Raw genomic sequence first — 24,086 nt, forward strand, 5'->3', positions numbered from 1 at the left:
TAGACTATGTAGATAATAGATTTATTATTATCTTTGGTCTAAACTCAACTTATGTAATCACTATACAGCAAGCATAGTATAAATTTTTTATATTAGAGAATTTTGTGTTTTACGTTTTGAAATATCGATTGCATAAAAATTCAAATTTAATATGCTTTAATATAATTAAAAATGATGCAATTTAATTTAATTTGATTAATTAATTTGATGCAAATTAATTTGATTATTGAAATATTCAAAATTCAATGTATTTTGAATGTAATTTAATATTAGTAGAATCAAATAGCAATAAAAATATTAATATTTCGTAAATATTTTTATATATTTTTATATATAATATTGCAGAAATATTATATATTATATAAATATAAAAATATAAAAATATATATAAAATATTCATATGATATATAATATGATATAAAAAAAATATGATATATATATAATATAAAATGATTTATAAAAATATAGCGCCATCTCTTGAAAAGTTGCTCAAATTCGTCACATTTTATCGATAAATAATTTGTTATACTTGTAATACTTTGTAATACTTCTTGAATGATACTATCTATTTCGAAAATATTAAATTTTTACATAATTTTAATAGTTGAAATTAAAATTTAATTTTACATTAACATTAATGTAATTACTATTGTAATTGTTGTCATTAATTATTAATTAACTGATATTAATTATGAGATAAATAACATAGATCAATCATATTGTCAAGCAGAGAATAGTAATGATTATTATTAATATCTCTGAATTGAAAAAATTATTGAAAAAAAATTATATATTTTATATATATTTTTATATTTTTAACATTATCTCTAAAATACTATAAATAAAATTTATATAAATAAAAAAGGAAATAGAAAACAATAGAGATGAATTAAAAATTGATTTTCACTATTATTTTTTGAATTTTAAAAACATCTCTTCAAAGACAAGGTAAAATAAAATAAGAATTGAGATTTAGCGTCTTTTCTTAAATATCTTTAAAAATATAGAACCAAAAATTAATTATTTACTCTATCTTTGAAAAAATGTTTTTGTTTTATCAATTCAAAAGATGACATTGATTGTCAATTTTTACACTATTTTTATTTTTTTTCTATTATTTATTTTTGTTTATATTTGTTTATTTATTTTGACTAGTTACTCCATCTCTTTGAGAAATGTTGAATTTTCTTACTGATCTATTGAGAATGAAGTAAATTGATTAAATAAATTTTGTTTTTACTTTATATTATATGATATCAATCTTTTTCAATGTTTTAAATAATCCAAATGGCTTATAATATATAAAAATTAAATAAATAACATCAAATAATAAAAATAAAAAAATAAACAAAAATTTCTTTAATTAATATGAAAAATTATATTATCATTGTATGTCATGATCTATTATATATCATTTGTGGTGAAAAAATGAATTAGATAATAAGTCTATTTTATATTTAATCTGTGGTATACGACAATGAATATTTTGACATTGATTGTTCTATCTGTTTCACGTAGATGGCGTGCCGGTGGTGTTTCCATGCACCGCATTATAGAGCGAGTATTTGTCGATGAAATAAAGAATAATTTGTGCTGTATTATTTTTATTTTTAATTAATTAATATATCTTGCTATCTTTTTCATTATGACCAGTTCTGTCAGTACAAATCCATCAACCCTATTGCCTTTAGGTAAGACAAGTTTTGTTTACATTATATTTCTAACCTTACTTTTTTTGATCGTAATATTACTTCATTGTATTAAATTTTAGAATTAGTCGACAAATGTATTGGTTCTCGGATACATATTATTATGAAAAATGATAAAGAAATTGTCGGCACTTTGTTAGGCTTTGACGATTTCGTAAATATGTTACTCGAAGATGTGACAGAAAGCGAAGCAACACCGGAAGGAAGAAGAGTCACCAAACTTGATCAAATATTACTTAATGGAAGCAATATCACAATGGTTAATAATTTTTTTTTAATAATAGTTTAAATTAATTTCTTTAATATAAGTATTATTCAAATTATTTATTAATTTGTTAAATGTATACAGTAAACTTTTATGTGATATTTTTATTATCATTTGTAATATTTTTGTTGCAGCTTGTACCTGGTGGAGAAATGCCTGATACGTAAAAGATGATTTCTTTTATTATATGTTATATAATCAAAATTTGATTATTAATTCATACGTATCTACTATAGAATAATAAAAATTTCTATTAAATAAGGATAATAATTGAAATAAACATTAAGAAGAAATTAATATATCAATTTTAGTTATTACTTCATTGGTTGTGGGCCTTTCAGTAGTATTTTGTGACCACATTTGTTTATATAATGTTTTATAGGTACCTTTAAATTCATCATCAATATTATTATCTATAGGGCGATGCCCTTTTGCAGAAAGGTAAATAATTGTATGACTATGCAATCCAGCAAATGGTAATTTTCTAAATAACATTTGCCAAGCTACAATTCCTAAAGAATAAATATCTGCTGCAGGAGTTGGTCTATTTTGTTTTATAACTTCTGGAGCAGTATATCCTGGTGTACCCTAAGAAAAAAATCTTTTTAATAAGCAATAAAGACCATATTATATAATAAAAACATACATAAAATTTATCAATTTCACTTGGTGCATCTATTAGCACTGAACTACCAAAATCAGTAAGCTTTGGTTGACCATTTTTAGACATTAAAATATTTTTAGGTTTAACATCCGCATGAACAATACCAGCATTATGACAAAATTGTAGAGCACAAGTAATACTTCTTAATATACAAATTCTTTCATTTTTAATTAATATTGCTTCATCTAGACGATTTTGCAAGGTAGTGCCACATAATTCCATTGTTATTAAAGACAAAGAAGCACCTTGTTCTATCATTAACACTTTTACTATATTGGAATGTCTTAGGAAAGAAGCATGTTTTTCACTCTTTAACATATTAGAATATTTTTCTGTTTGTATCATTTTAGCTGCCACTTGTTCACCTATTCAATATGTAATATTTAAATATGCTACATTTAAAATTAAAAAAACATTAAAAAAATTGTTTTACCTTTATACAAAGCTTTATATACAATACCGAATCCACCGCTTCCTAGAAATGTGCCACATTTGATAGGAAAGCCATCTTTTAATATTTTTTGTCTGTTAGGAGTATCAATATTAAAAGGAGATAATTGGTTTTTGGTTCCAATATTATTTTTATAAACATTTTTTATAGGAGTTTTTGGACTTAAGTATATTCTATGATAACGTATAAATATTAATTAAAATGAATTAATTTATGCATTAAATTATTTTACTATTGCATTACCTTTTATCATTTTTTAATATCTGTGGTGAAATTCTATAAAATTTGGTTGCTAATTTTTGAGGTGAAGCCATTTTTATACTGCATATATTATATAAGAACAATCTTTTTATCTTTCTTAATATTTAAGAATATATACTTTCTTAATATTTAAGGACAATGTAATGAAAACACATATTTTTTACTTTGTATATGTCAGAAATTTTAAGTAAACATTAAAAAGGTAAACACCAATCATATGACAATGAATAAACACAAAAGTATAAGAATGTTAATATTATAATGATTACAAATGTTTGTATTGTAAGGATATAATTTTAAAAAGTTACAAAATAGAGAGGAAATAATATATTTATTTGTTTGTCTAATATAAGGCATAAATCATCTACTAGAATCTATTACTAATTATTACTTTTTAATACTGTATGATAACTAGATTATGTACAATTTTTTTATGAACTCATAACAATTCATACTTATCTTGATAATCTTTCAATATAGGTAATATCAGTAGTATGTATATGATAACATGTTAATGTATTAGATATATCTAATGAAATTCAGTGTTAAAAACTTCATGCTTTAGTATATGCTCATAAGTACTGCTAATGTTTGTTCTTATAATAATTCTGGACCTCTATCACAATTATGCAGCACAATATTCTCGATTCATAGCTTTTGTATTTTTGTATTTTTGTATAAATAAGTAATAATAAGTAATGCGATTATATTTTTGTCTTTATGTAAATATTAGGATTAAAGTTGAGTTTTTAATAAAGTACTCTTGCGGATTAGCAAAATATTTTAACCAATTAAAATAGAATGTCTTTTCTCTTTCATAATAGCATCTAAAATATTCATTTTAATGATTTTCTTTTTTATTGCACGTATTTAACATACGATGACATTATTATTATCATTATTATATATCTTGGTCTTGTTTAATGTGAAGTTTTACATTTGGAACAATAATTATTATTGTAAAATTAATAGTTATCGTAAAATAGTTATCAATACTGATCTATTCTTATAACAAAAATAAAATATTAATTAAACATTTAAAAAAGATTACTTCACAATTCTTTAATTTTGCTTATATATTATTTTTAAATAAATATATGGTGATAAATTTAAATAAACGCTGTTTGAAGTAATTATGGCTTAAACTTTTTTAAATTATTCGAACCAAAATTATTTTTTCTTGGTTTTATTATTATCAGGTACTTCTCTAAATGTATATTTGGGAGTACCTTTTTTATTATCATTCAAATATATTTTTTTTTCTTAAAATTAAATATTCTTTAAAACAATAAAAAGAGAATATTACAAATTGAGGCATTTTTTCATTACATCATAATATTATAATTTTTAGAAAAAAAAAGAATACGTATTTATATAATATAAATAACATGTAAATATTTTTTATTGCATGAAAACGTACTATTGAATTTTAAATCTTATAATAATTAGATTGATTTAAAGAGTTGTCTTATATAATGGCTTATATTTATGAATATGATGTTTTTTTTATATAATAAAGCGTTTATGGAAAGTTTTTATTAAAAAAAGTAGAATAATTTCAAAAAAAGATGAATTTATAATCGACGTTTATAATGAATTTTACTTTTAAGTACACATGTCGAAAATATAATGGAATCTGTTATTATTTAGTTTTGTAAAATTTAAGTTCAATTTTGAGATATTTATAAAATATTATTTTCATCTAAGAAAATAATGTTAAAACACACATTTATTGAATATTGCTAAATGATTGTAATTCTTCGCACTAAATGAGTTACACGGTCCCAAAGAAACTAGATTTATAATATTAATTGATGAGAACAGCTAATGATAACTATTCGGACAATTTTCTTATAAAAGATTTAGTTTTCAATTCGTCTACATTATTTCTCTATATAGACGGACCAGCACCATTTTGTAATTTATGACCGTTTGGCACTCTCATATCTCGTGCCTTTACGCCTATATTTTTTCCTGAGCAATGTGTCGTTCATCACCGTTCTCTAGAGGCACCTTTTTATCCCATCAAATCGAAAATAGATGAAACGAATTTTAAGTTTTGATTATGAATATATCAGATAAAATGTAGGTATTGAATATTTTATTTTATTTTATTATAATAAATTATTTTCTATGAAAAAATTATCATAATTTCAATCAGTCTGTAAGTCTTGTTAAATTCAAATAGTAACTTTTAATATATATATATATATGTTTAATTTAATAAAATGTAATAATTCAAATACCTACATGTATTCAATATATGCACAATAAAATACATTTTCTCATTTCATCTTGTTCTAATGTCATTATTGATTATTTACAAATTTTGTAGTACAAAATAATTTTTACGAATTTAACGAGTTAACACCACCGTTGAGAATCAAAATCCTTTTATTTATCCCTTATCTACGTCCTTAATTCATTATCCTCTCTTAATTCATTGGTATACATATTTGCTCTTTCATGAAAATAGAGATCTTTTCTCAAGAATTTGCGCTAATATTATAGAATCGCTTTGATATATGATAAGAATAATAAGTAACGGAGAAAGCGTGATTCTTTGAAAACAAAAAAAAAAAAAAAGAAAAAAAAATGAAAAAAGAAGTTAGGGAAGAAAACAATGTAGGAAGAGAAGAGAGGAGAGGTATTTTTCGGACAAGTCGAATAAGGCACTATCTAACCAGGTAACGGAGCTTCCTCGTAAAAATCTGGTTCATCCTCGGTACTCTCGTGTTCCGATCCTTTGCTATCGAGTGCCCGTAGCTCTGCCGCAGTAAAAAAGTGGTTCATCTGACCTCGTAAAGGTATCATAAGAATCAGGAAGAACGGAAGTGCCAAGGCTGCCCTGGTACTTTTCACAATCCACAGTATAGCCAGGCACAAAATTTGTATGAGGGTGAAGATGTGCATTTTGTATGTTTGTACACGTCGTACGTAATTAGCCGTGCCATGGTGTTTCACTGGCATGAAAAACAGCTTCACACGATCGAACAGTTGGACGCCGTTCGTTGAAGAGATACCCATGTAGAGAAACACTCCCAAAAGGACGGACATTGGTACGCGTCGTAAAAGTGGCGCCATTAACACACTTACGCCAATCAACACGGCAACTAATAGAGCGCTCACTCTCTGCTCCTTTACTTCGACAATGTGCGGTTTATCTCCAGGTGCATGAGTACGAGACATAACTGTCACCGCCGAGACGTGTGTTAATGATCGAACGGAGGCGGCGCAACACCAAGGAGCGCCCATTAAACCACAACCGACATTCATTAAACACACTACTACTATATCCATGTGATAGCCGTTACCTTTTCGTAATTTTCGTTCTTTTTTATCGATGATTAACCTACAAACAAATTATTATTTTATACAAAATAAGAAATAAGAATTGTATAACAAAAATTGATAATCATTTAAAATAGGAATCATCTATAATACAATTATCATTTTGAACAACTTTTTGCTATATGTATCTAATTTTTTTTTTTGTTAATCTTAAAATATCATCGATACTACGATTTCAATATTTCTAAGGTTTGAAATAAGTTTGATTTAAGTGAGATAAATAATTTAGCTTGGATATGAATTGTGTAATGAGTTGTGTTAAAATTATGCTTAAGAAATAGTTTCAAGTTAAGTTTGAATTAAATTTTGATTAGTTTATTTTATAAAAACATTTTTTTATGCAATATGATATTTATCTATTAATTTAAACTATTATGAAAGTTTAAGTTATTTAGTTAATAAAAATTAATGAATATTTTAAAAATATCAAAATCATAAAATAATTCCTATTCTAAATAATTAATTAAATTTTTTTGCAAAGCAAACAAAGAAAATATGATATTTACTCAGAGATTTGAGTTTCCATAAAAACAAGAATATAAACCAGCAACGCTGGCACGATGCAAGCCATAGCCATCCATAGAGGAATAGGTTTATGCACTCCAGCGGGTGATACGATCCAGTTTCTACCAGGTAGAGTCGGGGTTAAACCTTCCGGGACCAATAATTTCTCCGTTTTTACTTTAGCCAGATAATCGATCAACGCAAATACAACAATACTGATGGGCACGCCAAAATCACCAAAGGCTCTTCTGGCACTTCGTCCGAGGTAATGACTGTTACGGAAAATACGCAAATAATAAGCACCGAGAAAAGTACCAAGACATAAAATGGTACACATAAGGGCGGTGTTCGGTTGATTTATCAATATTCCAGCTGGATTATGCGCTGGTATCAAAGTTTGAGGTTCGCTCAATGGAATACCAATTGTCTCACCAGTCTTTGGGGAAACAATGTTGATCTCTGTAACATTTAATGGCTCTTCGTAAAATGTTTCATTCGTCTCAGGAATAAAACTATATTCATCAAGCAATGGATTTTTCACAAAATAATTGTACAGCTTGATAAACGTTTCAACGATATAAAGAATGGAAATTAAGCCTGTGAAAATTTCTTCGGTGAAACGTGTGAATAGTCTGACCAACACGGATCCCTCAACACAGGCGATTGCTAGAGCTATGATTCCCATCCATGCTCCGACGTAAACTCTCACGGTTAAGAATTCCAATTCATTCGCCAGGCAGAAGTTGTACAAACTTTCATCGAAGAGCAATAAAGGGCCAGTTGTACCAATGATGACTAAAGGTTGAGTGGAAAATAAAGCCATCACTACTCCAGTCCAGGAACCAGAAACTAGGGTCTCGGATATGCCGATGACGTTATGCGTTTTGTCGCTCATCAAGCCACCAAAAGTAATGGCTGTACAGAGGGCAGCAAAGTACATGAAAATGGCTGCCGCTAGACAAGATGAACTCAAACCATCGGTGAAATCGGAGAGATAGAAAGGGTAGCGTCTTTTGATATCATTGATAAGACCACCAAATGGACGTTTAGTTCTTCGAAGTGGATCATCGTCGTCGGGAGGTTTCTTTTCTTCTTCGCCAGCAAGAAGAGCTACGAAAATGAAATGTAATTACGTTATTATGTTCTTTTTTCCCTTGATATTTGTTTTTGCTACATTATTATGCGTTGCCAAGAAGAAATCCTGCACAAGAACAAGGAAGGCCAATTTCTAACATGATGCTTTGAAATTTCCCATCATCAAAAGATACTATATTTTCAGAATAATAGAAATGACTATTTTGATCAATTGTCAAGTGATTTTTAAAAAGTTGTTTCTAAACACTGAAATAAACATAGAAATTGATATGTAAAAATTTTACTTTATAGATTCATCTATTATGTTATAAGAAATTTAATTTTGCGCTAAAAATACTATATTTTCAGAATAATAGAAATGACTATTTTGATCAATTGTCAAGTGATTTTTAAAAAGTTGTTTCTAAACACTGAAATAAAGATAGAAATTGATATGTAAAAATTTTACTTTATAGATTCATCTATTATATTATAAAAAATTTAATTTTGTGCTAGAAATACTATATTTTCAGAATAATAGAAATGACTATTTTGATCAATTGTCAAGTGATTTTTAAAAAGTTGTTTCTAAACACTGAAATAAACATAGAAATTGATATGCAAAAATTTTAGTTTATAGATTCATCTATTATATTATAAGAAATTTAATTTTGTGCTAGAAATGCCTGTGGATAAAGAACTTGTGCACTTAATTAAATATTTATCATTTTATAAAATTAACTATTTAAAAACTTTAATGCAATATAAATGGATAATATGAAATATATATAATATGAAAGGATATGTTACGTTAAATTATACAAATGTAAACTTTAATACTACAATTTTAACTATTTACTACAATTTAACTACAATTTAACTACAATTTTTTATGATAATATGAAGTTCATATATAAGAAAACTATTCAATTTTATTAAATAACAAATTAAGTGAAATTTTCTTTACATTATTATGTTATATATATCTTGCATCTAAAATCGACTAAATCTACTAAATCGTGTTTAAAATTTTCGTTCATCCAATCGCTGAATTGTTAACCGAGAAACGAACATTAAAATACTACGATACTAACATTAACATTTGCCTACTTACAGGCATTTTCAACTCAAACTTCAACTTGCTTATAACAAACATTTTTAACTTTTGGATTTATTATTTAATTTATATATTCATCTACTGCCCAGAATCAATTCTTCAAACATTGTTCACGGATACAACATTCTTTACAGGAATACAGCCAATCCTTCCAGCAAATGGACGTCTTCTAAGCGATGCATAACAGATATATTTACCTTTCTTGACAGCTGCCTCGCTTTGAATGGGTTTGCTCTTCTCTTCAAGCGCTTTGGCCTTCCGTTTCCTGATGGCCTCGCTCTTCGCCTTTAACTCGCTGAAAGGTAACAACGCCTGCCTCTCCCAATCTCCAGGGGGCAGGACAATCGAATCATCCAGGAACTCATTGATCGCGGAAAGAAGCTCTCGTCTTTCGTTCGCTTTGTAAGCGACTTTATGGAACGACGTATTGGCCATTAGGGTGGCGATCGATCTACCGATTTCGTGATAATCTAGATCAGCGTTCCTCGGCCCCAGCAACGTGAACATGAATCTTACTGGTATCGTGACTTCCGTGATCGATGGAATGAACACACCCTCGGCAAGCCTGACGAATGCGATCGTAGGTTGGTCCAGAAAATCGACCGCACCGACCAGGACAACCGTGGCCTCGGCGCCAGCCGGGATCCTCTTCAATATGTAATCGTTGTGACTCTTTTTCAGATCCTCGTTGCTGCTCGTGTATGTCATTTCCTCCTTCATATCGACCACCGTGTGATTGCTGTCCAGGGCCAAGTTCGACGACACGATTTTTGGTTTCGTGTCGTTTAGATTCTACAGTGAACAGGAACACCAGTTAGTATCGCGCGAAGAACGGGTCCACCGATTTCGAATGTATGCATACGATGCGTTGGACCAGGCAGAGGTTTATTAAAAAAAAAAAAAAAAAAAAAAAAAGAAAAAAGAAAAAAGAATTTCCGTCCCTAATTGGACAAGCGAGAGAAATAGAGAGAGAGAGAGAAAGAGAGAGAAAGAGAGAGGGAGAGAATTTTCTTCGCGTAGAGGCGGATGCTGAATCTTTGCGATATTTTTTTTCTTTCATTTCAAAAATGAGAAATCGAGGAAACGCTTTTTATTCGAGAAACTGTATACGGTTGAATATGTTTTATCAAGTGGAAAAGAATTGAGATTGAAGTTTTGCACTTATTCAAAAGAGATATTGATTTTTATTTCTGGCTTGATTTTGTTTACCAGTGAAAGATAATAAGAAATATACATTTTTTTTCAATCAAAATTTTTAGATTTCTCTGTCTTGCAAATAGTAAGAGTACAATTCAATATTCGTACGTCATACGAATTTTTCCATTATTTATTACATAAATAATTATAAATTCTGTTTTCTTGTGTTAAAATTTTCATTAAAAGTAAATCAAAAATAAATTTGCAATCAATATTTCATCTTAAATCTAGAATATTTTATTCAACATGATTTTGAAATGATTAAGAAACTTAAAATTTTTACCAATTTCTTAAAATAATAATAATTAAACTATTTCTACATCTCTACAAAGACATCTCTTTTTATATATAATTATTTTAACTTGATTAAAAGATGATATTGCGTTGTATCTTGAAAAATAAAATAATGCTAATTAGATTATTTTTAATTAACACAGCAATAATGGGTTGTCAAATGATGAAAATATATCTTTTGCAGTTACCCAAGTATTTGCATTTATAAAATATAGTAATAAGTCTGATTAACTGTTGCACTTTCTGTAATGGAATTATCTCCATATTAAAGGATTGGACCTTCATTTTTGAAGAGAAACAATTCTCAGAAATACTTATCTCCCAGTCTTGTTACTGTACACAATCGTGTTAAGTAAAATAAATTTACACAGAATCCGCCTCTCTGTTTCAAAATTGAGGAAAAATCGCATATACCCTGCGATCTCAGAAATACATATCTCTAGGATCAAACGCTACTTAAATTTCAAGTGGCGTACACTAAGCGAAAATCCGTAAAGAAAGAAATAAAAAAAATTCTAGAAATCGAATCGTTAAAACTTAAGAATCGAATACTCTGCGTAATGCAACAACGAGACAACAAAGAGAGAAAACACATATGGACGGAGAAAGGGCAGAGAGAGCGTTGAAAGAGAACGACTAAACACGAGAGGGTAGAGAAAAAAAAAAAAAAAAGTCAAATAAGAAAGAGAGAGGGAGAAAAAAAAAATAGCATCGATTCGATAATTGCCAATGAATGAAAGTGCAATCACGAAGTAACGATCAAAGTGTACGATAAAGAGATTACACCGTTACGACCAGTCAGTCAGTGTATCCGTGTATTCGTACTACTTCAAATACCAAAAATTAATATTAAATAAGCTTATTGCAATTGCCGAACATAGATATGAAAAAAAAAAAAAAAAAAAAGGAAGGAAGAAAGAAAGAAAAAAAGAAAGAAAAAACGTAAGCCAAAAGGGGGACGACATATACCCATGGACTTACAGGTGTCACTTTATATATACCAATAATCATACAGAATAAGGTACAGGTTCTACGAGCTAGCCGGCGATGTTGCCATTCTCCTACGATACTATCCCTAAAACTAACTATATATAGCGCTATAGTTTTATGCGCGCAAACAACAAGGAAAAATTTTACTAATTGTGTCTCAATATATAATATCTATATCCGTATACGAAGATGGACATTGAACGATTTCTTCCACATAATATACATATGTGTATCCACGTGTGAGACGTTTTCTCGATACACACAAACGAGAAGATAGGGAAGCGATAAGAAAGTTGGGAAAACACACTCATTTCCCTGTAAGTTCATGCCGAGAGAATGTTAATGCGAAAAAATCGGTATATAATATATGTATATATGTATATGTATATGCATAGAGTGTTAATATATTCAATAAATAAACATTGGAAAGAATCAATTTTAGCCGTAGAAACAAATACAAAAACTATTTGTATGCAGAAAATTTCGATCGTGGATTATTTAAAGTTATAAGTAATTGAAGCTTTGCGCTGGAAACGCCTGTAGATAGGCAATCCGCATAAGCACGTTAGCACTACCGTATTGCAGCGACACTTGTCTGGCCAAGCCTCGAGCTACAGCGCAATGAAAATTTTAATTTACTCAAGATATTGCTTAAAGATTTTTAATGTAATAGTATATAAAAAAGAAAACTTTTAATATTTTTTTTTATAAAATTCATTTATTATTTAGCAAAATTAAATTGATTTTCCTAGATAATAAATTATACGAATTTCATATTTAACATAAAAAATTTTCATTTGTTAATACATTTGTTAATAAAAATCTTTTTGTTAATAATAATAATTGTTGAGGCATTTTATTCTATTTTTGTTTTGTTTTGGAATAAAATGAAATTTATAATTTAATAAATAAACTTCAATCAACATTTATAAACTCTTCTCTCTCTTTTATATTTGTCTCTATGTATCTAGAATCGATTTTCCAAAGACTTTCCAAGAATATATTAACATTCTATATATGTATACGGGGTGCTTAGCTTACAGATGTCCAAAAAATTAAGAAACGATTCTTCAAAGTGAAATAAGTACAAAAAATCAAAAATAAAAAATTACACAATTGTCTTTGTCCTTTAATTATTAACGATTAAAAATCGATGAATGCAATTGTTCTAACGTTTAGAAGATATTAGATATTTTTCTAATCGTCGATTTTTAAATGTCAAAAATTAAAAAAAAAACAAAGTCGAGAATACAATTTTTTTTTTTTTTTTTTTTTTGTTTCTGATTTTCTTGTCTTATTTTGGCTTGGAAGGATCGTTTCTTAAAATTTCGTTGAACACTCTGTATATGATCGATGGTGGGCAAGCCGTAAACTAGCGGTAAAAGTTGTAAATTCTGCGTTTTTTAAGTCGGGAAACGAGAGATTTACATGTTGGGTTACATGGTTCTCAGAGGCTTCCCGCGCAGCGTCCTCTTCCTCCAGACAGACGGACTGTGGAAACAACATTAGGACACACCGTCAGTCAGGCCTCCCGTCTCTACGGATTTCTATTGATTATTTCTCACGATAAACTTTTTTTTTAGCGATATTAAAAAAAAAAAAAAAACATTTCTTTTCAGCGCAAACATTCTAATTTTATAAAGGCTTAAAAAGGATTAGACGCAAGTAGCGATTAAAAATCGATTACCACGTACAATAACGTTAATATCGCATAATTAGCAGCAAACTAATATATATCGATCCAACGTTAACGCGTTTCCATGCGGTAACGTTTTCACGATATAATATCGAATACCATATTGCACGTATCATTTCTTTTTTTTTTTTTTTTTTTTTTTTTTTTTTTTTTTTTTTTTTTTTTTTTTTCTCCTAATCGTTCCCTCAACGTTTCAATTCAATGGGGAAATCGAGAATCGTACGATATTCGAATATCGAACGAGATCGAACAGCATATTCATCACGTAATTTCTTTAACAGCGATTGTGCTCGAGCAGCTCACACTTAATGATAAACGTTGAAAAGGAACCGCAACAGTTTTCTCTCTGGCAAGAACAATTACCTGCAAGCTCGTGTAGCTGGCGTAATTCCGTTTCCCGCCGAAACGGAATCCACGATCGTGATCGTGAACGTGCCTGTGCCTAAGCAACAGCGCCCTCATCACTACCGGCCTGTCCTCCGGTAGAATCAGCTCCTCGATCACCATTTGCTCGACCACCCTATATACCAGGCCAGGGAGATCCTTTTCCTCGAGATCGAGGAGAACTACACCTGTCTCGAGGCATCTACGGAGATTCAACAGGGAATGGAAGCTCAAGGAAGCTACGTGGGGCCTGCCCCATCTGTCCGCTCCCTCCTCGACGTCTTCCTCGTATTTGATCCATCTAGCCGTTTCTCTCCACTCCCTTTCCTCACCGACCCCATACAGTTCGTCCAATTGGACGAACACCTCGTGCGGAGAATGGTCGTACATTTTTTTGAAGGTGTCATGGGGTATGCCACCTTCCTTCTTTCGGCCAATCTGGACCGTCGAATGAGCCGCCTTGTGACGCCTCATACCACGCGGATCGTCGCTCCTGTGCGATTCCAGGTCGTCGATGTCCAGTTCTTGAAGGGTGCTTGCCTCTTCCGGTTGTACGCTCACTCGCCTTGCAAGCACACCCGGCCCATCCGGGAGGCCAGCTCCCGATCGTTTTCTCCATTGTGGATCCTCTTGGAGCGAGTATTTTCGCGATTTGTGATGATGTCTTCTGCAATTTACAATTATCCGCCAGATTATGTTCCGTTACTCGTAAAATGTAATATTTATTCGTTAGAAGTCCACAGCCTTAGGGACTAGTTGCGAGTATATAACTGTTAAGGACATAAAATTCTATACTTGTTTTATCTTTGTTGATAACGATCACCATAGAATACGACGGCTAGTAAAAAAAAAAAAAAAAAAAAAGAAACGGAGAAGAATTGAAAATCCGCTTGGCTCATTGGATTCAAGAACAATACTTGTTGTTGACGCTTTCAATATATAATATATAAGAATTCCAAGTTAGAAGTGTATAATTTTGATTAAGTCTTGAAATTATTAGGAAATCGAAAAAATTCGGCAATAAATAACCTAATATTATATTCTTTACTTATTTTTCCTTTTAATTTCAATAATTTTATATATATATATATAAGGATTAAGCATAAATTATACTTTTCTATTTTATCTTCTTAATTAAGCTGAATTTCAATGTTTCAAACCAATTGTATTCGATTATTTGTCCGCTTATGCTTATATAGTCGAGCGAGAATCAAGATTCTGCGCAATACGTAATTATCGAAATCTCACTCGAACTTACCCGAATTTCTCCGATCCGTCCCGAATTACGTTTTCGAATCCCTGTAAATCTCTAGCGTCTAGCGAATAAATATCTACTATAAGAAGCTTCAAAATTGTTTCAGAACTTAGTCAAATAATTTATGTTTTGCGAACGAATTGGTACACTGCTACAAATAATAGCTGCACTTTCTTGTCTCGAAGTGTTGCCAGAATTGTATATGTGCTTTTTGCTGGCAATCTCGCCCATCAACATAATGAAAATGAAAAACGAAATCTAGTCAAGAATTCAACGACTAGTATTTAAAGAACAGATGCGTGATTGTGACGTGTAAAATGTATTTTTGAAAAATATTCGCTATTATAATTCTTTAGCTTCAGTAGCTCTGGGATAGTCAATTTATCAATCAATATATTACAACACGTGTCGTGAATATTAGTCTCAGATGTAAAAATTTGATTAAAATTTTAATCAACGTAAAAATAATATTTAATACTTATTAAATAATTTTGACAAATGATACATGAACAAATCGATCAATTAAAAATTGATTACTATTTATAAAGTATTGTTTCTATTATTGATATTAATAAAATGAGTGATATATTTTATAAACTTTTTTTTCAATAAATAATTATAACAAATATTATTTTTTATCGAAAAATCAAATTATTCTTTTTTATCGAAAAATTTTTTTTATCTTAAATGCGAATAAAATGAATAATAGAAGAATTAAGTAGCGAAATAAATAAATAATAGAAGAAGACGACAAAAATAACAAGGGTTAAAATCTGACAAAATCTAAAAAATTTTTAAAATTTTGCTATAGAAAATTAATTAAAAATCGATGAGATGAATCAATGTTATCAGATCACAGATACACAAAACATTATCACGTGCATATTTTATTAAATTAAATTAATCGAAATGGAGAAGAAATATGTATACTTTTTGATTTGTCCTAAGTGAGCGATATACAAGTTGTAGCGATCCGGACGATAATCGAAATTCGAAAACATCATTGTAACATTCACACTATTGATGATCGCAAAAAAGAAGACGGGATCAAAATTAATTAGAACAATGCGAAAACAATGGCCTCGAACAACAGACTGTTTGATGCAAAGGCAACAAGATAAATCTCTGGCCGAAGGCCATAATATTAGAGAGTAATTGTAAACTAGTTCGCAATTCTTTCCGTAATAATATTGTATAATTATCTTACATTCAAAGCGTCTCGAGGAAGATCGAAACTGTCACTGGTTGGCCTCGACGCGCTTTATTTTCTAACGAAGTAAAACTCAAGTTCAAAAAGATTAAATTTCGAAACGATTCGTGCGCGGTGGTTCGCGCATGTGCAACACGTGCCTATGTTCAAGAATACGAAAATAGGACGATAATAAAACATGTACAGTACAATATTTAATCATTATATGTTTCTCACGGTATCCACATATACTCGTATCCATTGAGAAGGAACCTAATGAAACGAGTAATTTCACGTGTTTCACACGGCATTTAATAACAATGCAAAATAAATTTCTTTAAATATTAGGTTTTCGGTCCTGCTTCGTCTTTTGTCAACTATCATTCTTTATTATCGTTCTTTATTATCGACAGGGATAAAAAGGGATTGAAATTTTATGTCCTTAACTATATATAGTTATACTTACGGCTGATCCTGAGGTTAAGTTAGGTTAGGATAAGGTTAACTGTGAAGTTAAACGAATAAATATTTCTATGTACTTGATGATATCGAAAGTAAATGGAATAGATGGTAGAAATATGAGAGAAAGTGAAATATAAAATATCATGCTTTTGATCTATATATATATATATATATATATATATAAATAACAGTACGACAATAATTAAAATTTAAATAAAATGAATGACTGCAATGATATATAATATTTGTCATGTTTATTATGGATTTATTATGCGGAATGAAATTTATGTGTTACTTTAAAACAAAAATAATTATTTTGTATTAATATTGATATTTGATATTTGTATGTTATTTTGTTTAAAAAATTTGTTTATTAATATAGGATTCATAATTTATTTCTTTTAAAATTATCATCTCACATTACTACCCTCTAAATTTTAATTTTATCTTTATTTAAAAAATTTATAAATTATCAATTACTAATGTTTGCTTATTTATATTTTATTTAGCATATTTCATAAGAAATTTCCTAGATCAGAGAACAAAAATAATATCTCATATTCTTACCCTTTATTCTACAGCAATAATCATTACGTATTAATCAACTTTGAAACTCATGAACATGTCATTAAAATCGTTGCGTTTACGTTTCGCTACATTTATCCAATAGCTCTATCGGACCCGCAATGCAATACTTTCGTGTAGATAATTGTTGAAATACAATGCGTTCAATCGAGATTCGTGCTTTACGAAAATTAGTCAAGAATATTATCTTTCATTATAAAGCAAGGTCGTCTTATTATAAATTCTTTTGATACTTTAATAAGCTATTGTCAAAATCTTGCAAAAGGAAGATTTTCACTTATTTACTCTGCAATTTTAAAGATTTTGAATTATCTCATTGATCGACTTTTTCATTACAACATTATTTGTAATTATTAATACAGTATAATAAATATAGGATATTTTTTTAATAGAATATTGGAATATTTGTAAGTAATTAACATATATTAAAGAAGCAAGGAAATAATAATTTTATGCACTTTCATGCTTTTAGTAAAATTATAAAAGATATAATATTATGTAATAAGACATTTAAAGCAAACATTTAAACATTTTAATTTTTATATTATACCTATAACAAAATGTTATAAAAACGTGCCAATGTTCTCCTAGCCCAGTGGTTCTAAATTGGTAGTACGAGGGAAAAAACAATAGTATTTATCAATTTTAATTTATATTTTTAAGAATTCTAACATACACAATTGGCTCGATTTTTTAATAACTACTAACTAACTAAGTATATAATATTAGAAGCTTGTAACCAATGAAGATGTTCAAATTCTAAATTATCTTAATAATTCATATTGAATAATAATTCATATTGGAACTTTGAAATTCTGATTTTTAGCAACACACTATTTATGTAAAAACTACTATATAAGATATTATTTATACACTATATAAAAGCTACTATAGTTTAATTGGTAATAGATATTTTTATGGCTAGACTGCAGATATTTATGCAAAATCATATAATCATAAACAGAAAAAAATAGAATTTAAAGAAGTTTCATTTACTAATGAAATATTCTAAAATAAATATCCTAATGAATAATAAATACTTGGGATGTTTTAAATATATTTGCATATCATATGCTCTCTCTGTACGAGTCTGTATTCAACACTTCTATAACAAATGAAATAAAATAGACAAAGAAATAAAAGGCAAAACGACTTGCCTCATCCGTTAAATATTTCAATGAATACTATTCTTCTACTTTTGACATTTTTAAATAATTCTGCATACATATGTGCATCCTATGCACTTATGGATTTCGCACATAAAATACCAAGTAGCTTATAAACTTACTTGTGCTCGTGTTTTTGATGTCTTCGACACTTTCGATCCTCATCGTGGTTCGCGGATGCACCGGCACTGGCTACCTCGTCCTTTTTGAAACTGTGCACCTCCTCCTCTTTGATCTTCTCGAATTGCACGCGTGGGCTGCCAACGGTCGGGCTGTCGCTGAAACCGGAAGCAGCCCTTTCCGAAATCGGTGCCTCGCTCTCGCTGCTGACAACATTCTCCATTTCTTCCGTGGTCTCGTCATCGGCGTTCTGCATGCTCGTCGGAGACAATCCATTGTCCATCGTGTCCAGTTCATGTCCACCGCCATTTCCTGTTACAACCTGTCCGTTCTCCTCTTCTTGACCGGCTTCCGCTGTGGATCCTTCGCTGTGAACGTGAGATTCTCGAGATTTTATCAACTGTTTAATTTCGTTGCGATAAATTTACTTTTTATACTTTATATTTGCGTTGTATTTACAGTATCAAAAAAAAAAAAAAAAAAAAGATAGAGTTGAGTTAATTAAAAACGATTAATTAAAATTTTCAATTTGATTGATTGATCAATGATTCTCATGATTCTCAAATGAGTTAAAAATATTTATTTTTACTGATTTTGCAAGTCAGTAATTTGCAATAATAATGTTATAATATAGAAAAATAATTTTGGATAAAGAAATTTGAAATGATTGAAAAAAATTATCGTTAAACAGCATTTCATTAATATTAATAAAGAGGGGGAAAATTAATAATATAATAAAAATTATTTAAAAGTCAAAAGAATACGTTTAAAGATATGACATGATATTAAAAAAAATTCTTGCAATATTTAAAAGATTAATTAATTTCATAGAAATTATCTTTTAAACAAACGAAGATTAAAGAAACTTTACAACTATTAAAAAAAATTATACTTAATTATACTTTTTTAATTATATTTTTTCGTTCTTGTATCACATAACATAGATACTTTTTCAAAAAAAAAAAAAAAGAAATTTTCAAGAATCAAAATTTATTCAGAACCATTCCACTTCGATATCTTTTGCTGTGAACTTACGGTGAAAGATGTCGTCGCATAGACCTGGAATGAAGACTTTTCAAGGGCATGTGCGGATGGGGGTAACTTCTTTTTCGATGCTCTGAAACAATACCATCGAACGAATATTCCTTTCCCGCGAGCAAAACTTTGGTTAAATAATTATTCCATCTTACATAATCAAACGCGAAACACGTGTGACATCGAAAATAAAAAAAGAAAAAAAAAAAAAAAAAAAAAAATCGTAAGTATTCTCTACCGTTTCGTAATATTATATAAAGAATAAATAATGTCGCGGTACATCGGAAAGTAGAATTGTTTTAACCTTGAATCGCAAGAAAAATTGATTTACGTAACTATTTTTCTGTCTCTGAGGATCTGAGGAATTATTGACATTGGAATGTTATACGAACAAAAGCTACAAAAGCTTGTCGGTGGTTAAAGAAAAGAAAAGAAAAGAAAAGAAAAAAAAAAAGAATAAGATGGAAAAATGTATGCAAGATCACGTACGATTGAAGTCGCGATCTCCATATCGCGATGGTGGTCCGCGTTCTCGTTCTCGATCGGATCCAGCCGATTCTGAAGGGGAACCGAGTCGGGCTACGTCGAACTTCTCTCCGGTATCCATTGCGAAAACCTTCTCCATCTCCTCGTCGAGTTCCGGTCCCGTTTCCGCGCCATGACCGTCGACCTAACCCAAAAGAAACGATTACGATTTCAAAAAACCGAAATAAGTATTCTTGGTGATAAAAGTGGTGATGATAAAAATTGACGTCCAGGATAAACGTGAGAACTTTAGAGATCGAGGTGTTAGAGAAAATGTTCCTTGGAATCGTTTGATGCGATGCGCTACGATTGTTGATTGAAACGTGAGATAAATCTTTCTCACATCAGTGAAAAAAGTGGATATAAATATAATAGTGCAACGATGAAAATTTTTTGATTATTGGTTTTTTTTAATGAAAATATAAAAATTTAATATAATTTTAATAATAAATGTAATATAATAATAATATAATAATAAATTTAATATAAGATTAAATAATAAAAGGAATTATAATAAAAACAATTTGAAGTGAAAAGAAAAAGAAAAGGATATTATCTTTTTTATTTTTCATTCTTTTTTTTTTTTTTTTGAGGATGATGGTGAAATACGAAAATCATTTGCCAAAAGAATAAATCGTGTTATTATGATAAATGTAAAAGAAACTAGACTTAACCGGTTTCGAGCCAAGTTTGATAATGGTCCGTGACTCTGAGCGTGAATAGAAGAGGTAAGGCTAGTCGTCGAAATTTAAAAGCTACGTTATCTTTTACTTTTCCTCTTTTTTACTATCCTTTTCTGTGACCGTTGCTACTGATGAAATGTCAACAGAGATATAAAATTTTATTTTTTATCAGTCATAAATATAAAGATCGGTTTTCACATTTAAAAAAAAAAAAGAAAGAATTATTTATCTTTATTTTAATCATATTAAGCGTATAAAGAAGATAAATATTGAAGAGAATCGGTGGTTAAAATATGTCGAATTTTTATTATTTCAAATATTATTTCTATAGAAATTAAAATTTTTCATATTCTATGAATCAAGTCATAAATTTGTCAAAAATTCAATAAATTTTAATACTTTTTTAATAAATTCATCGTATTTAATCGAATATCTAAGGGCTATCCGAGTGCTTACATTATTATAGATAGTTGCATAATATCGATTTATTCTTCGAAGGTGAGTCTCTCAACACCTTCGAGCAACGATGTATACTGTCGACAAGTTAATACTACCATAAGCGTTATACTTTTCTAGATAATAATATACATTTAACAGAAAAGAAAATGACAGTTTTATCTTACCGATCGAGAACCGAGTTGATTTAAAATGTGTACACTACAGTTCAAAAGTTTTTCATCAAATATCGTATATTAAATACATTTATTATAACCAAAGTTTTGTTGAATGATAAAATATATTAAAACATATTAAAACAAAAACGATGATTAAAAAAAAAAGATGTTGAATAAATATAAATTAAAATCAAATTTTTGATTCATCAAAATGATTATCTTTTTTTCTATATATTGATTTTTTCTTTGTTTAAAGTAATTGTTAATATCAATAAACATTTATTACAAATTTTTATATTCATAATTATTTATAAAACATTTTTTATTTTATGTAAAAATGTAATTTCTAAACTTTTAAAGAGATGTAATTTTAATTTATTATTCCAAGTTTTCATTTATTTATTGAATAAAGTTAACTTTATAGATATTTGAATGTGAAATGTAAATATTATTCGAGATCCAATAATACAGAAAATGAGATCAAGTTTTACAATTATAATAGTGCATTTAAAACAGTTAACTATTGTATTTTCTGTTCGCTTAAATGTCACACTCACTAATTCTTGAAAGTGGAACAGTTGTTCAATAATTCTCAGAGTATTTATTTTATTCCTTCGATAATTAACGCTTCTCGATCTCGATACTGTGATTTATTTAGACACTATTGTATTTTTAAAAAAATAAAATGAAAAAAATATATTCAACTATCCAGGAGAATATTCAAAAATTTAAGAAATAATTTTTCAAGCGAAAATCAAGGATAAAAAAATTGCATTTTCAATTTTATTTTTTATTTATAAACAATTGAAAGTTGACGAAAATATTATAGAGAAATAGAGGTTATGTTAGGATAAGAATATCACGTTTAACTTTACAATTATGCGAACGTGTAGTTATTCGATGTATAAACAAAAATGTATTTTGTTTAATAATATTTCAATAAAAAAAATATCAGAAAAAGAAATTAGTTTCTAGCGAAAGAAAAAAATAGCCATTTAAAATTCGGTTCAGGTAAAACTGTGAAAGCTTTAATTCAAGTTTTCTGCACGAACGCTTCAATAAACGATGCACTCGAGTTTATCATGAGAGCTAGAAAATTGTTTTATGCCAAAGATATTCTGGATCGAAAAAAATTTTGATCCTATTTTACTTCCCATTTATCGAACTTACGTAGATCTAAAAAAAGAATTCTATCGACAATTTCGAATCTCAAAATAAAAATTATCCTTTTATTTTTGATAGTCAAAACATATAGATAATGAAAAAACAAAATTATGTATATTTACAATTTTTTTCACAATTTTTTTATTGAATCATTTCAATAATATGGTTTTAAAATTTATTAAATTTATTAAATTTCAACTTAAGATAAAAATTTATCGTTGATAGTTGTATATTAAATCGTACAAATTTGTTTGGAATACTAAATATTGAAAATTTATGCAAATATATATATAGAATTTAATTAATCAAATAATGTTATGTTATGCATTTTATTCTAATTTAATTTTCTTCATCCTTCGAATATTGAATATTTCTTTATCACAAAATTCTTTTTTTTTTGCATTAAAAGATTCATGTGTTACATTAAAAGAAATTTGCAATGCATAAAACATTGCAAACATTGTATGCAACAAGTAAAAATAAGATAAATCTATTCAATATGAAAAATATTCTAACGTAATTGCAATAATTTTTGTCATGACATTTAACGTATATGGAAAATAACTTCTTTTTCTGCATGTGACTGATGCTTTCAATTGATTCGCTCCAGCACAGTGCAATTATGTGCTTAGGCGGTAAAAGTTTATAACAGAGCATTACTTTGTACTCCCACCAAACAAACGACAATTAATCATTGGCGCGAACGAATTCATTACATAACCTAACATAGTATTTATTTATCATAAACTCTGGATTAGTCACGAGCATATAGCAGTTAGAGACACAAAATTTTATCTTTATTGACTTTGACTATATAGAATGATAGATAGAGAAAAACGAAGAGGGATTGAGAATCCAAACACTTGAAGAAATTTAAAGGTCAATGTTTTGCTTGAATTTAGTTTGACTTGACTGGTTCTTAGGAGGTTTCCTAGTAAAGAATTATATATCCACAAGAAGAGCTCGAGCATATAGCAAATAAATAATATTAAAAGTAGAAAACGAATTAAAAAAAAAAAAAGGTAAATAATTATATTATATATTAAATTGAAAAAATATAAAACATCATTTATCGTTAATTTTCTCCTAATATATAATTATCAAAGAAATGTTATTATGAAATAACCCTCTTAATGCAAATACTTTGAATTTTCATTTTAATTTATATTTAATTACATACTTAATTACACTAATTATATTTAAAATTTACGAAACTAAAAGACGAAAATATTTCACAAATCGAATTGGTATTTCACCAAGGCCGATTTACTTTCAGGAACATTCCCTTTCACTGGTTTCATTTGCACCTTTCGTCGTCTTGGTTTGCTTAT

General features: G+C 28.6%; 3 protein-coding genes and 1 long non-coding RNA gene across 15 annotated transcripts in view; 2 read left to right on the forward strand and 2 right to left on the reverse strand.

Annotated features, from left to right (window-relative positions):
- Positions 1 to 1,544: 1,544 nt before the first annotated feature.
- Positions 1,545 to 2,271, forward strand: LOC122710571 (U6 snRNA-associated Sm-like protein LSm5). The gene is made up of 3 exons (XM_043928493.1): positions 1,545 to 1,691; positions 1,772 to 1,968; positions 2,109 to 2,271. Exons 1-3 carry the CDS (start codon positions 1,646 to 1,648, stop codon positions 2,139 to 2,141), a joined length of 276 nt encoding a protein of 91 aa, XP_043784428.1. The 5' UTR covers positions 1,545 to 1,645; the 3' UTR covers positions 2,142 to 2,271.
- LOC122710572 (serine/threonine-protein kinase mos-like) lies at positions 2,257 to 4,130 on the reverse strand. Its single transcript, XM_043928494.1, has 4 exons — positions 3,333 to 4,130; positions 3,072 to 3,262; positions 2,621 to 3,003; positions 2,257 to 2,562 (listed from the first exon to the last, which is right to left on the reverse strand). Exons 1-4 carry the CDS (start codon positions 3,401 to 3,403, stop codon positions 2,257 to 2,259), a joined length of 951 nt encoding a protein of 316 aa, XP_043784429.1. The 5' UTR covers positions 3,404 to 4,130.
- Positions 2,279 to 2,615, forward strand: LOC122710573. The gene is made up of 2 exons (XR_006345954.1): positions 2,279 to 2,415; positions 2,511 to 2,615. It is a non-coding gene; the product is annotated as an uncharacterized LOC122710573 (long non-coding RNA).
- An 838-nt stretch (positions 4,131 to 4,968) lies between the features above and the next one.
- Positions 4,969 to 24,086, reverse strand: part of LOC122710591 (anion exchange protein 2) — a 64,129-nt gene continuing 45,011 nt past the window's right edge. For 9 of the 12 annotated variants that reach the window (XM_043928529.1, XM_043928523.1, XM_043928530.1 and 6 more), the window contains 9 exons: positions 20,259 to 20,439; positions 19,770 to 19,851; positions 18,737 to 19,102; positions 17,999 to 18,049; positions 13,937 to 14,624; positions 13,306 to 13,368; positions 9,594 to 10,188; positions 7,208 to 8,315; positions 4,969 to 6,702 (listed from right to left, as the gene is read on the reverse strand). In XM_043928529.1, the coding sequence (XP_043784464.1) occupies positions 6,030 to 6,702; positions 7,208 to 8,315; positions 9,594 to 10,188; positions 13,306 to 13,368; positions 13,937 to 14,624; positions 17,999 to 18,049; positions 18,737 to 19,102; positions 19,770 to 19,851; positions 20,259 to 20,439 (3,807 nt within the window). In that variant the 3' untranslated portion in view covers positions 4,969 to 6,029. Of the gene's footprint in view, positions 6,703 to 7,207; positions 8,316 to 9,593; positions 10,189 to 13,305; positions 13,369 to 13,936; positions 14,625 to 16,142; positions 16,357 to 17,998; positions 18,050 to 18,736; positions 19,103 to 19,769; positions 19,852 to 20,258; positions 20,440 to 24,086 lie in introns of those variants that run through there. The other 3 variants (XM_043928532.1, XM_043928533.1, XM_043928534.1) reach the window with 3 other exon arrangements.

This window comes from Apis laboriosa, unplaced genomic scaffold (genome assembly GCF_014066325.1).
Source record: "Apis laboriosa isolate Shangri-la unplaced genomic scaffold, ASM1406632v1 scaffold14_cov150, whole genome shotgun sequence".
Taxonomy (NCBI): Eukaryota; Metazoa; Arthropoda; class Insecta; order Hymenoptera; family Apidae; genus Apis; species Apis laboriosa.